Source organism: Manis javanica, chromosome 12, assembly GCF_040802235.1.
Source record: "Manis javanica isolate MJ-LG chromosome 12, MJ_LKY, whole genome shotgun sequence".
Lineage (NCBI taxonomy): Eukaryota > Metazoa > Chordata > Mammalia > Pholidota > Manidae > Manis > Manis javanica.
This window is the reverse complement of record NC_133167.1, coordinates 64,499,226-64,512,907: the sequence shown is the minus strand read 5'-3', so window position 1 is coordinate 64,512,907 and position 13,682 is coordinate 64,499,226. Positions and strand designations below refer to the sequence as shown.

The window sequence follows — 13,682 nt, the reverse complement described above, 5'->3', positions numbered from 1 at the left end:
AATAGAAGCCTCTCTCCCAACCATTTGCATCCTGTTTTCCTTTCTTACTATATAAACCTCTTGCTAATATATACATTTATACAACCACATAAAATACTCAGGCTTCGAACTTTAATTTTAGAGACAGATTTTAAGAACTTTGATGTTCCATGAACATTTATTGTGCTCCCAGTTGTATGAAAGGTGCTATGCTAACCACATGTACAACAACTATCCTATTTAGCAAACTTATTTATGTGATATTCTTGTCATCAGTCAGCAAATTAGGATGTAAAATCGTCTTACTAAATTACTTTATTAGATACTAGTTTATTTATAATAATGGTTTTAGTGGACTCTTTAATGTGTTAAACATTAGGAGATAACAAACTAGTATTTCTAGATACTGCTTAAAAAACTAGGTGATCTTGAGAGGGAATCTCTTTTTTTATTGGTTTTGTCTTTTCACCAAGATGTAGCTTTACTTACACATCTGGTTGTGATGTATGTATGATTATGTCATTTTCATCTATAACTTTAAAATTATTTTAGATATTTAAATGATATTTTTTGTGAAAAAAGTAATTGTGAGGCATTTTTTTCCTTTTTAAAGATTTTTATGGATCATCAAAATCTGTCAGAACATGTGCTCTGCATGGTTTTGTATCTGATTGAATTAGGACTTGAAAATTCAGCAGAAGAGGAATCAGATGAAGAGGTAAGTAGTTTCTTATATTTTTGAATATTAAAGTTATGCAAACTTAAAGGTAGTATGTCATCTTGAAATGTATATGGATATATCATACTTCTATAAGATATTCTGAAGAACTACTAGAAAAGACCCTTTTTGATCTTCAAATACATAGGTGCTTTTAGAGTTTCACTGATGCATTAAACTCTATTTATGGAATTACTGAATTTAAAATTTTTGATTCATGCTATATAGATCTAAGAAAAATACCCAGTGCATTTTTGGTGTTATGCTAATAACATCAAGTACTGCTAAATAATTGTTATGTTAGGACTTCAATCTAGAAATTCTAATAATTTGATTGAGGACCATTTTTTTTTTTTGAGAAGGCATTTCTCATATTTATTGATCAAATGGTTGTTAACAACAATAAAATTCTGTATAGGAGGGTCAGTGCTCAATGCACAATCATTAATCCACCTCAAGCCTAATTCTCATCAGTCTCCAATCTTCTGAAGCATAACGAACAAGTTTTTACATGGTGAACGAATTCTTACATAGTGAATAAATTCTTACATGGTGAACAGTACAAGGGCATTCATCACAGAAACTTTCGGTTTTGATCACGCATTATGAACTATAAACAATCAGGTCAAATATGAATATTCCTTTGATTTTTTTTTTTTTTTTGAGAGGGTATCTCTCATATTTATTGATCAAATGGTTGTTAACAACAATAAAATTCAGTATAGGGGGGTCAACGCTCAATGTACAATCATTAATCCATCTCAAGCCTAATTCTCGTCAGTCTCCAATCTTCTGAAGCATAACGAACAAGTTCTTACATGGTGAACGAATTCTTACATAGTGAATAAATTCTTACATGGTGAACAGTACAAGGGCATTCATCACAGAAACTTTCGGTTTTGATCATGCAATATGACCTATAAACAATCAGGTCAAATATGAATATTCGTTTGATTTTTGTACTTGATTTATATGTTGACCCCACATTTCTCCTATTATTATTATTATTTTTATTTTTAATAAAATGCTGAAGTGGTAGGTAGATGCAAGATAAAGGTAGAAAACATAGTTTAGTGCTGTAAGAAGGCAAATGTAGATGATCAGATGATCAGGTGTGTGCTGTGCCTATGGGCTAAGTATTAATCCAGGCTAGACAAGGGCAGCAAGACATCCACGGATACAGAAGATTTCTCTCAAAGCAGGGGGGGTGAGGTTCTGAACCTCACCTCTGTTGATCCCCAATTTCTCACCTGATGGCCCCCCTGTGACTGTGCCTGTCTTAGGTTGTTCCTCCCTTGAGGAATCTTACCCGTCTCTGGCTAACCAGTCATCTTCCGGGGCCATACAGGGAAATGTAAAGTTGGTAAGTGAGAGAGAAGCCATATTGTTTGAAAAGGTTAGCTTTTTACTTCTTTGCAGATTTATGCGAGGACCATTTTTGAGTAGCAAGTTCTACTAAAGATTTTAAGTTAATGGAGCGAATATTGTTATATATATGGGAGAAAAAGAGAATGTTTCAAGTACTTAAGAATAGAAGTTGTTAATGTTTTTTCAAGACTTTAGAAGTATTGTTTTCATATAAAATTGTTACTATAAATTGATTTTTCAATTGAAGATTTTCCTCATACCCTCCTTCTAAAAAAGACAAAATAAAACATAATAATAGCAAAAAGAAATGAACAAAAACAAATAAAAAGCAAACAAGCAGTATGTTATAGTCTAGTTGAATCAACATAAATACTTTCATAGATACTAATGGATCATTAAGACTGCTCTAAGACCAGGGAAGACTTTTGGTTGATTTTTCAGACTTTCTTCAACAACTAGTCCAAATTAGCATAATACTTCACAGTATTATGAGTCAGTACTAAAGGATGGTGGTAAATATTCTGTACTGTTATGTATTTCCAGATTGAAAAATGTATTTTTTGAGGAGAAATTTGGTTGACTTCCATTGGATTTACCATGTTAGTATTGAGAAGTATATTCCTGTATTTTGTGTTTGAATTTGATTTTATTAGCACTTTATAATTTGTGGATGAGAGTGTAAGGGATTCAGGAATAAGGCAGTGGATGATATTTGTGGCTTGTTAGATTTTATTTTATCTTAGACCTGACTTGGCAAAGTTTGGTACTCATTAAGTTTATCTTTTAGGCACCAGTGTGTGGGCCTGAACGTTGTCATGACAGTTGGTTTCCTGGCAGTAGCTTAGTATCGAACATGAGACACTTTATAAACTATGTCAGAGTGAGAGTTCCAGAAACTGCTCCCGAAGTGAAGAGAGACCCACCTGCAAGTACCAGCTCTGATAGCCTGGGTTCTTTACAAGTAAGTGTGAAAGAGAGAAAGAAAAAAAAAAAAAGGCTTTGTTATGTAGGGATATATTGTTTAGATCATCCTATGATATCCAAAAGAAAATGTGGTTGTAGATAACTTAAAATTTTATTTCCTCTGATTTATCTAAGCAACTTCTGCCTTACCCATCTTTTTCCTTTAATCTGCCAGAGTTCACGACGGCCTAAAGTTCTTCAAAGAGAGGTAGATGTGTGTGATACTTGCATTAACTAGCAACATGGCTTTAACTGGAAATGGGGAAAAACACTTTGAAGTATTTGTGTGTATGTTTAATTAATATGGTTTAATTTATAAAAATGCTTCTTTATGTATGCGTGTATTTTATATAGTGATTTAACCTTAATTTTAAAGAAAATTCATATTATTGAACTTTAAAAAAATAACACTGTCTATTTAATAGTGAGTTTTTCCAAGTAGTGTGAGAAAGTAGACGTAGAATTTTATTTTTGACCAATTATGAGGAGCACATTTGGGCCTGTTTCCATTTAGCATTGTTACTAATATCTTAAAAATGAATGACTGTTTCCTAAGTTAAAATAGATTTAATCTTAAATTTCTGGCAGCATGCCCATTTACAGATTTGTTTGTTTCTCTGGCAATTAATTAACTGATAAAATAAGCCAACAAAAATCTTAAACTCTATGTATTGTGGTTTTGGACTCATTTTGAAAAACAGCTCTCTCACTGCATGTATTTTAATTAGCTAATTTTTAAGAGGCAGAAATGATAAACCTTGAAATGACATCCCATGTAACTAAATTTCAATAAGTCTAATCCCTACAATCTACATTTTTGTGAGTAGAGAATACTCAGTCATTTTTCTTCGTAGGGTCCATTTGTAGGTGCTTTTATTGTCTTTCACAGTATGTTTTTGCTGTGAACACTATAAAGAATTTTGATTAAAATATTAGAATATCTTAAGAGGCAGCTTTTATCTCTAATGCTGATAGTACTTTGAAAAACAGCAACAGCTTGGATATTAAAAAATAATATATACCATAACTTAGGTTATAAAAGCTCAACTGATATTGGAACATCCTTTCTATGCTTGCTTAAACAAATAATGAAATCCACTAAACTAACTCATATCATAATTAAAAGATGATTCCTAAGATCTCTAATGCATTTTGACTGCTTTAGCAACAAGACTGTTTAGAAGATAAATTATTGAGAGAAATAGTTTAAAAAATCTGTTTAAATAAAAAATTAAAATTTCATTGTATTCAAATATTTAATTTTTCATCTTAATATTTCATTTTAGTAACTTTCAGCATTTATGTTAGAAATAATTTTCAAACTTTTTGAAGTTTGTTAAAATTGAAATTAACTAGCAGTTCAGATTTAGAAAAAAAATTATAGTTTTCTTAACTGGAAAATACAGTCTTCTAGAAGTTAACAAAGAGTGTAGTATTTTTGATGAATGTTGGATAGAACAGCTTTTATTCTTATAAATTGATGAGGAACTTAGTTTATGATTCCTCTTTAATGTGGCTATAGATACTGCTCAAGTGTTGTCTATTTTACCTGGTAGATGAGCCCAGAAGGTTGCAAAAAAACAGGTATTATTGTAGATAATCTCCTTTTTTTCATGTGTCAAGATTGAGTGGAGTAAGTATATATGAAAAAAGAGGTGAAGGTCCCTACAGATTTACTTATAGGGCAAATCTGTTGAATAAATAAATCTTTGGACGAAATGTTGAACATTCCTTTTGGAAAATGTAGTACTAATATGTTTTTAAACTTGACACTGAATAACTTTTGATTTTTCTTTCTTTCTCTTTTTTAATGGTAGAATTCTGGTACAGCTCAAGTTTTCAGCTTGGTAGCAGAGCGTAGAAAGAAGTTTCAGGAGATCATCAACCGCAGTAGTAGTGAAGCAAATCAGGTCGTTCGTCCAAAAACTTCCAGTAAATGGTCTGCTCCTGGTTCAGCTCCACACTTAACTACAGCCATTTTGGAAATTAAAGAAAGCATATTGTCTTTGCTAATTAAACTTCACCAAAAACTCTCAGGAAAACAAAATTCCTACTATCCTCCTTGGCTTGATGACATAGAAAATTTAATCCAACCAGAAATTCCTAAATACAGTCATGGCGATGGTGTAACTGCAGTAGAAAGAATTTTACTAAAAGCTGCATTGCAAAGCAGAATTAGCAAGCGCATCATTGAAGAGATATGTAGAAAAGTGATGCCTCCTGTGCCACCCAAAAAAGTCACTGCAGCAGAGAAGAAAACATTGGACAAAGAAGAAAGGTAATTCTTAATTTTAATGCTTTAAACATGTATGATGTAGTTGAAGATTTGATACATTTGCCTTTTCTCCCCATCTGAGGCTTATTACCTGGATGTTTAGCAGTGATAATCAGAGTTGATGAGTTTGTAAGATAAATGGTACCAAACGTAGTCTCAGTGTTTGTGCATGTAGTATGCGTATGCTAGTTGGGGGTGAGAAGAGAGTTCTGACCCTAATATCAAATTACTTACTTTAAACTTGTGGGCCCCTTTGGAAAAATTGCACTTCTGTATTTTTTTTAAAAAATTTTTTATTAAGGTTTTATTGATATACACTCTTATGAAGATTTCACATGAAAAAACAATGTGGTTACTACATTTACCCATATAATCAACTCCCCACCCATACCCCCATGCAGTCACTGTCCATCAGTGCAGCAAGATGCCACAGATTCACTATTTGCCTTCTCTGCGCTACACTGTTTTCCCTGTGAACCCCCACACCATGTATACTAAACATAATACCCCACAATCCCCTTCTTCCTCCCTCTCCAAGCGCCCTCCCACATCCCTCCCCTTTGGTAACCACTAGTCCCTTCTTAGAGTCTGTGAGTCTGCTGCTATTTTGTTCCTTCAGTTTTGCTTCATTGTTATACTCCACAAATGACAGAAATCGTTTGGCACTTGTCTTTCTCCACCTGGCTTATTCCACTGAGCATAATATCCTCAAGCTCCATCCATGTTGTTGCAAATGGTAGGATTTGTTTACTTCTTATGGCTGAATAATACTCAATTGTGTATATGTACCACATCTTCTTTATTCATTCATCTACAGATGGACACGTAGGTTGCTTCCATATCTTGGCTATCGTAAAAAGTGCTGCGATAAACATAGGGGTGCATATGTCTTTTTGAATCTGAGAAGTTGTATTCTTTTGGTAAATTCCAAGGAGTGGGATTCCTGGGTCAAATGGTATTTCTGTATTTAGTTTTTTGAGGAACCTCCATATTGCTTTCCACAATGGTTGAACTAGTTTACATTCCCACCAGCAGTGTAGGAGGGTTCGCCTTCCTCCGCATCCTCTCCAGCATTTGTTTTTCTTAGTCTTTTTGATGCTGGCCATCCTTACTGGTGTGAGGATATGTCATTGTGGTTTTAATTTGCATTTCTCTCATGATTAGTGATGTGGAGCATCTTTTCATGTTCCTGTTGGCCAACTGAATATCTTCTTTGGAGAAGGGTCTGTTCCTATATTCTCTCTATTTGTTAATCGGGTTATTGCTTCTTGGGTGTTGAGTCATGTGAGTTCTTTATATATTTTGGATGTTAAACCCTTGTTCAATATGTCATTTATAAATATATTCTCCCATACTGTAAGATGCCTTTTTGTTCTGTTGATGGTGTCCTTTAGTGCACAGAAACTTTTTAATTTGATGCAGTCCCATGAGTTCATTTTTGCTTTTGTTTCCCTTGCTTGAGGAGATGCGTTCAGGAAGAAGTTGCTCATTCGTATATTCAGGGGATGTTTGCCTCTGTTGTATTCTAAGAGTTTTATGGTTTCATGACTTTCAGGTCTTTAATCCATTTTGAGTTTACTTTTGTGTATGGGGTTAAACAATAATCCAGTTACATTCCCTTGCATGTAGCTGTCCAGTTTTGCCAACACTAGCTGTTGAAGAGGCTGTCATTTCCCCACTGTATGTCTATGGCTCCTTCATCATATATTAATTGATCACATATGGTAGGGTTTATATCAGGGCTCTCTACTCTGTTCCATTGGTTTATGAGTCTGTTCTTGTGCCAGTACCAAATTGTCTTGATTACTGTGGCTTTGTAGTAGAGCTTGATGTTGGGGAGCGTAATTCCCCCTGCTTTATTCTTCCTTGTCAGGATTGCTTTGGCTATTTTGTGGTTTCATATGAATTTTAGGACGATTTTCTCTAGTTCGTTGAAGAATGCTGTTGGTATTTTGATAGGAATTGCGTTGAATCTATAGATTGCTTTAGGCAGGATGGCCATTTTGACAATACTGATTCTTCCTATCCATGAGCATGGGATGTGTTTCCATTTATTGGCATATTCTTTAATTTCTCTCATGAGTGTCTTGTAGTTTTCAGAGTATAGGTCTTTCACTTCCTTGGTTAGGTTTATTCCTAGGTATTTTATTCTTTTTGATGTAATTGTGAATGGAATTGTTTTCCTGATTTCTCTCTCTGCTAGTTCATTGTTAGTTATAGGAATGCCACAGATTTCTGTGTATTAATTTTGTATCCTGCAAATTTACTGAATTCATATATTAGATATAGTATCTTTGGAGTGGATTCTTAAGGGTTTTTTATGTAGAATATCATATTATCTGCAAACAGGGACTGTTTAACTTCTTCCTTGCCAATTTGGATGTCTTTTATTTCTTTGTGTTGTCTGATTGCTGTGGCTAGGACCTCCAGTACTGTGTTGAATAGAAGTGTGGAGAGTGGGCATCCTTCTCTTGTTCCTGATCTTAAAGGAAAAGTTTTCAGCTTCTCGCTGTTAAGTATAATGTTGTCTGTGGTTTGTCATAGATGGCCTTTATTATGTTGAGGTACTTGCCCTGTATACCCATTTTGTTGAGAGTTTTTATCATGAATGGATGTTGAATTTTGTCAAATGCTTTTTCAGCATCTATGGAGGTGATTATGTGTTTTTTTTCCTTCTTTCTGTTGATGTGGTGGATGGTGTTGATGAATTCTCGAATGTTGTAACATCCTTGCATCCTTGGCATAAATCCAACTTGATCATGATGGTTGATCTTTTTGATGTATTTTTGAATTCAGTTTGCTAATATTTTGTTGAGTATTTTAGTATCTATGTTCATCAGGGATATTGATCTGTAATTTTCTTTTTTTTGTGGTGTCTTTGCCTGGTTTTAGTATTACAGTGATGCTGGCCTCATAGAATGAGTTTGGAAGTATTCCCTCCTCTTCTGTTTTTTGGAAAACTTGAAGGAGAATGGGTATTAGGTCTTCACTAAATGTTTGATAAAATTCACTGGTGAACCCATCTGTTCCAAGAGTTTTGTTGTTAGGTAGGTTTTTGATTACCAGTTCAATTTGATTTCTAGTAATTGATCTGTTCAGATTTTCTGTTTCTTCCTTGGTGAGCCTTGGAAGTTTGTATTTTTCTTCTAGGTTTGTCCAGTTTGTTAGCATAAAATTTTTCATAGTATTCTCTAGTAATTCTTTGTATTTCTGTGGTGTCCATAGTGATTTTTCCTTTCTCATTTCTGATTCTGTTTATGTGTGTAGAGTCTCTTTTTTTCTTGATAAGTCTAGGAGTTTATTTATTTTGTTCATTTTCTCAAAGAACCAGCTCTTGCTTTCATTGATTCTTTGTATTGTTTTATTCTTCACAATTTTATTTATTTCTGCTCTAACCTTAATTATGTCTCTCCTTCTACTGACTTTGGGCCTCATTTGTTGTTCTTTACCTAGTTTCATTAATTGTGAGTTTAGACTGCTTATATGGGATTATTCTTCTTTCTTGAAGTAGGCCTGTATTGCAATATACTTTCCTCTTAGCACAGCCTTGGCTGCGTCCCACAGATTTTGTTATGTTGAATTATTGTTGTCATTTGTCTCCATATATTGCTTGATCTCTTTTTTTATTTGGTCATTAATCCATTGATTATTTAGGAGCATGTTATTAAGCATCCATGTGTTTGTGGACTTTTTCTTTTTGAATTTACTGAGGCTCTTTTTGTGGCCTAATATATGGTCTATTCTTGAAAATGTTCCATGTGCACTTGAGAAGAATGTGTATTCTGTTGCTTTTGGGTGTAGAGTTCTGTAGATGTCTGTTAGGTCCATCTGTTACATTGTGTTGTTCAGTGTCCTTACTTATTTTCTGTCTGGTTGATCTGCCCTTCAGAGTGAGTGGAGTGTTGAAGTCTCCTAGAATGAATGCATTGCATTCTAGTTCCCCTTTTAATTCTGTTAGTATTTGTTTCACATATGTGGGTACTCCTGTGTTGGGAGCATAGATATTTATAATGGTTATATCTTCTTGTTGGATTGACCCTTTTATCATTATGTAGTATCCTTTGTCTTTTGTTACTTTCTGTGTTTTGCAGTCTATTTTGTCTAATACAAGTATTGCCACTCCTGCTTTTTTACCTGTTAGTTACATGAAATATCTTTTTCCATCCCTTCACTTTTAGTCTGCGTATGTCTTTGGGTTTTAAGTGAGTCTCTTGCAGGCTGCATATGGATGGGTCTTGTTTTTTCATCCTTTCAGTGACTCTGTGTCTTTTGATTGGTGCCTTTAGTCCATTTACATATAGGGTGATTATCGATAGGTATGTACTTATTGCCATTGCAGGCTTTAGATTCATGGTTACCAAAGATTCAAGGTTAATTTCCTTACTATCTAAGAGTCTAACTTAAGTCACTTAATATACTGTTACCAACACAATCGAAAGGTTCTTTTCTTTTTCTCCTCCTTTTTCTTCCTCCTCCATTCTTTATATATTAGGTATCCTATTCTGTATTCTTTGTCTATCCCTTGATTGACTTTGGTGATATTTGATTTAATTTTGCATTTGTTTAGTAATTAGCTGTTTTACTTTCTTTACTGTGGTTTTATTTCCTCTGGTGACAGCTATTAAACCTTAAGAACACTTCCATCTATAGCAGTCACTCCAAAATAGACTGTAGAGATGGTTTGTGGGAGGCAAATTCTCTCAGCTTTTGCTCATCTTGAAATTGTTTAATCCCTCCTTCAGATTTAAATGATAATGCCAGATAAAGTAATCTTGTTTCAAGGCCCTTCTGTTTCATTGCATTAAATATATCATGCCACACCCTTCTGGCCTGTAACGTTTCTGCTGTGAAGTCTGATGTTAGCCTGTTGGGCTTTCCTTTGTATGTGATCTTATTTCTTTCTCTGGCTGTTTTTAATTTTTTAATAGTCTGTCCTTATCCTTGATCTTTGCCAGTTTTATTACTGTATGTCTTGGTGTTGTCCTCCTTGGGTCCCTTGTGTTGGGAGATCTGTGGATCTCCATGGCCTGAGAGACTATCTCCTTCCCCAGACTGGGGAAGTTTTCAGCAACTACCTCCTCAAAGACACTTTCTATCCCTTTCTCTCTCTCTTCTTCTTCTTCTGGTATCCCTCTAATGTGAATATTGTTCTGTTTTGATTGGTCACACAGTTGTCTCAATATTCTTTCATTCTTAGAGATTCTTTTTCTCTCTGTGCCTCAGCTTTTTTGTATTCCTCTTCTCTAGTTTCTATTTCATTTATCGTGTCCTCCACTGTATCCAACCTGCTTTTAATACCCTCCATCGTGCTTTTCAGCAATTGGATCTCCGACCTGAATTCATTCCTGAGTTCTTGAATATCTTTCTGTACCTTCATTAGCATGTTGATGATTTTTATTTTGAACTTCCTTTTAGGAAGAGTTATAAGGTACATGTCATTTAAGTCTTTCTCCAGAGTTATATTAATTTTACTCTGGTCCAGGTTCCTTTGGCATTTCATATTTGTATATGGCACTCTCTAGTGTCCAGAAGCTCTACTCTGAACCTGCTCAGCCCCTGAAGTAATGTCAGGGGTTGCAGAGGAGCAGTATTGGTGCCTGTGGGGTGGAAAGAGCTCTTCCCCACTGTCTGGCTGCTGTGCCTGTCTCCACTGCCTTAACCAGTAGGACGAGCACACAGGTATAAGCTTTTGTCCCAGAGCAGCCGGATATGGATCCCTGCTTTCCACAAGTGGATGGAGTCTCAGTCTCTCTAGGAATTCTGCCTTTATTAACTTTCCAACCCAGTAGTCATGCGAGTGTCATAAAAGCACCATGAAATGCAGGTTTGTGCTCCCAGCGCAGATCTCCAGAGCTAGGTATTCAGCAGTTCCAGGCCTTCCACTCCCTCCCTGCTCAGTTTCTCTTCCTCCCGCCAGTGAGCTGGGGTGGGGGAAGGGCATGGGTCCTGCCTGGCCACAGCTTTGGTACATTACTCCATTAGGAGAGGTCTGCTCTTTTCTCCAGGTGTATGCAGTCTGGTGCTGTCCTCTTTGCTGTTGCTCTCTCAGGATTAGTTGTGCCACTGTATTTTCAAATTGTATCCAGTTTTAAGAGAAAGCCTCTGTCTCTCCTCTCATGCCGCCTTCTTTAATCCAGGACAATCAAATTTTAAATGTAATTTAATACATAATACAGAAAATATGTGTTTTTTAACAGTGTGCCAGGGGATTTTCATACATTATGTACTCCTGAAAGATAATAGATATCTTAAGAATGTTTGTATCTCTTTTTTTGTATTTAATTTAGGCGACAAAAGGCTAGAGAGAGGCAGCAGAAATTGCTTGCAGAGTTTGCTTCACGGCAGAAGAGCTTCATGGAAACTGCAATGGATGTTGGTAAGTTAAAATTTGTTAGTTTAGGCCTCTAATAATTTTAATTATTACCTTAGAGATTATTTAGTTGAATCTTCTACCAATTTTAAACATTATAGTCAGAGGATTTCTGATCTTTATTTACCTAAGAGTGATGGAAGATCAGACCTTTTTTATAGGCAGTCTATCCTGTTGTTGAGTAGCTGCAGTTAGAAGTTCTTGCTGATGGTAGTAATACAGTATCCTCCTGCTGTTATCATCTATTAAACTGTCCTTCAGATTTGTGAGATTCACAAATATGTATTTACTTATTTTTTCTGTGAAATTATTATAAGATTCTTAAAATTGTTTTCAAATACTTTAAATGCTGCCTCCTTCTAATATCCCTTCAGTATTTCTTAAAATCAGGTGAACTTCTTACTTCCAATAGGATTAGCATTTATACAATGAAAGGAGATGCCATTCTCCTATATAATGGTAGATTGCTATGAGTAATCTTCTCCAAATGTTGGAGAAATAGATTACATTTCAGTTAATCTCAGTCTTTAGTTCATGAGGATACTCTTTTCTTTGAGCATTTGTTGCGTTCCAGTGAATTTAATCTTTTAGACGAAAATGCAGAGAGAAACTATAGTTGTATATATATGTGTACTCAAACATGCATATACATTCTCATGCACTTTGGTGTACATAAGTACCTGTAAGCAACATCCAGAGGTGTGGAGGAGGGAGTCTGTCCAGATTTAGTATAATGTCTTCTGAACCATAAACAGTAGAGTTTCTTTCTATTCAGGATATATCTTTGATGTAAAGAATGCTTGAATTCTGTTTATTGGGTTAACTCAGTATCAGTTGGCTTTCTTATATGAATGATGAGGATTTAGTTCTTTGATGCTGCTTCCCCTTTATCCATCTCTTCTTTTTCTTTTTCTTTCCAAAAATTGACAATTATATTTTCTATTTTTTTATATATTAATGATAATTATATCTATTAATTGTTCTATCTATAGCCAGTTTTTTCATGCTCTTTCATATAAAACTAATCACCTTATCTTTAATTTTTCCTCTCCTCATCTCTGCCTCCTGCCTTTTATCAGATGCTTGTTTACTTTTAAATTGTCAAGGTTGCTAACATTTTGTTTTGCAGTTGTAATCAAGTCTTCCATCCAAAGGTTGACCCTAAAAGTTGAATATAATTCATATGACTTTATGAATGTTTTCAGTACAGGGCTACATAATGTGCTAGGATTCATTTACTTTTTTTGATTTCTAGACCACTTTAAGGAGATTGTATTTAGTGTATAGCCTCTTTTCTTACGGTCTCTCGATTGCTAAAACCATTTCCATGTTTCTGTTTGGGTCATTACTTTGTTATATTGTCTTTTGTTTTTCCTGAAGTTTCCAACTGCTTTTTTTCTTAACTAATGTACCTTTATGACATCTCTGTCATTCTACCTGTGCAGTTGTACTAGCCTTCATATGAAATTCGATTCCAGTCTGGGCCATTTGCTGTGCAGCCATTACTTTTACATTTTTCACTTGTTGGGTTGATCTGGGATTTCCAGCACCTTTATCATCCTTTTTTTTGTTTGTTTTTATTGGTCTTCTTTTAATGAAGTGCAGCCTCATGTACTAGTAATGCTTGTGTGGAGGCTAAGCTTTCTGATTTTTTTGTATTTCTGGATGGGACTCTAGTTTGCTCTCATGCTTTTTTATTCATTTGGATGAAGGTAGAATTCAAGGTTGATACACATTTTCTGTCAAAACTGTTAAGGCAATTGTCCTTTGCCCTTTAATGTTATTTGATGATAGGTCTGGTGGTCATTTGATTCTTAATCCTTTAAGGTGAGCATTTTTTCCCTTTCCTGTGACACATTTATAATTGATCCCTAGAGATCTGAAATTTTAGGATTTGTATCTAGGTGGATCTTTTTTCATTCTCAATACTTAATTGGCATTTTCCATCTGAAAGTCCATATCTCTGAACCTCTGAGAAAAAATTTCCCAAGATTTCCTTGATAACTAGT

At 34.8% G+C, this 13,682-nt stretch overlaps 1 protein-coding gene across 1 annotated transcript in view; it reads left to right on the top strand.

Annotated features, from left to right (window-relative positions):
- Window positions 1-13,682, top strand: part of UBR3 (ubiquitin protein ligase E3 component n-recognin 3) — a 336,759-nt gene that overhangs the window by 154,081 nt on the left and 168,996 nt on the right. The window contains exons 21-24 of the mRNA XM_073218714.1: window positions 593-697; window positions 2,853-3,026; window positions 4,846-5,306; window positions 11,591-11,679. Of these exons, the coding sequence (XP_073074815.1) occupies window positions 593-697; window positions 2,853-3,026; window positions 4,846-5,306; window positions 11,591-11,679 (829 nt within the window). The remainder of the gene's footprint in view (window positions 1-592; window positions 698-2,852; window positions 3,027-4,845; window positions 5,307-11,590; window positions 11,680-13,682) is intronic.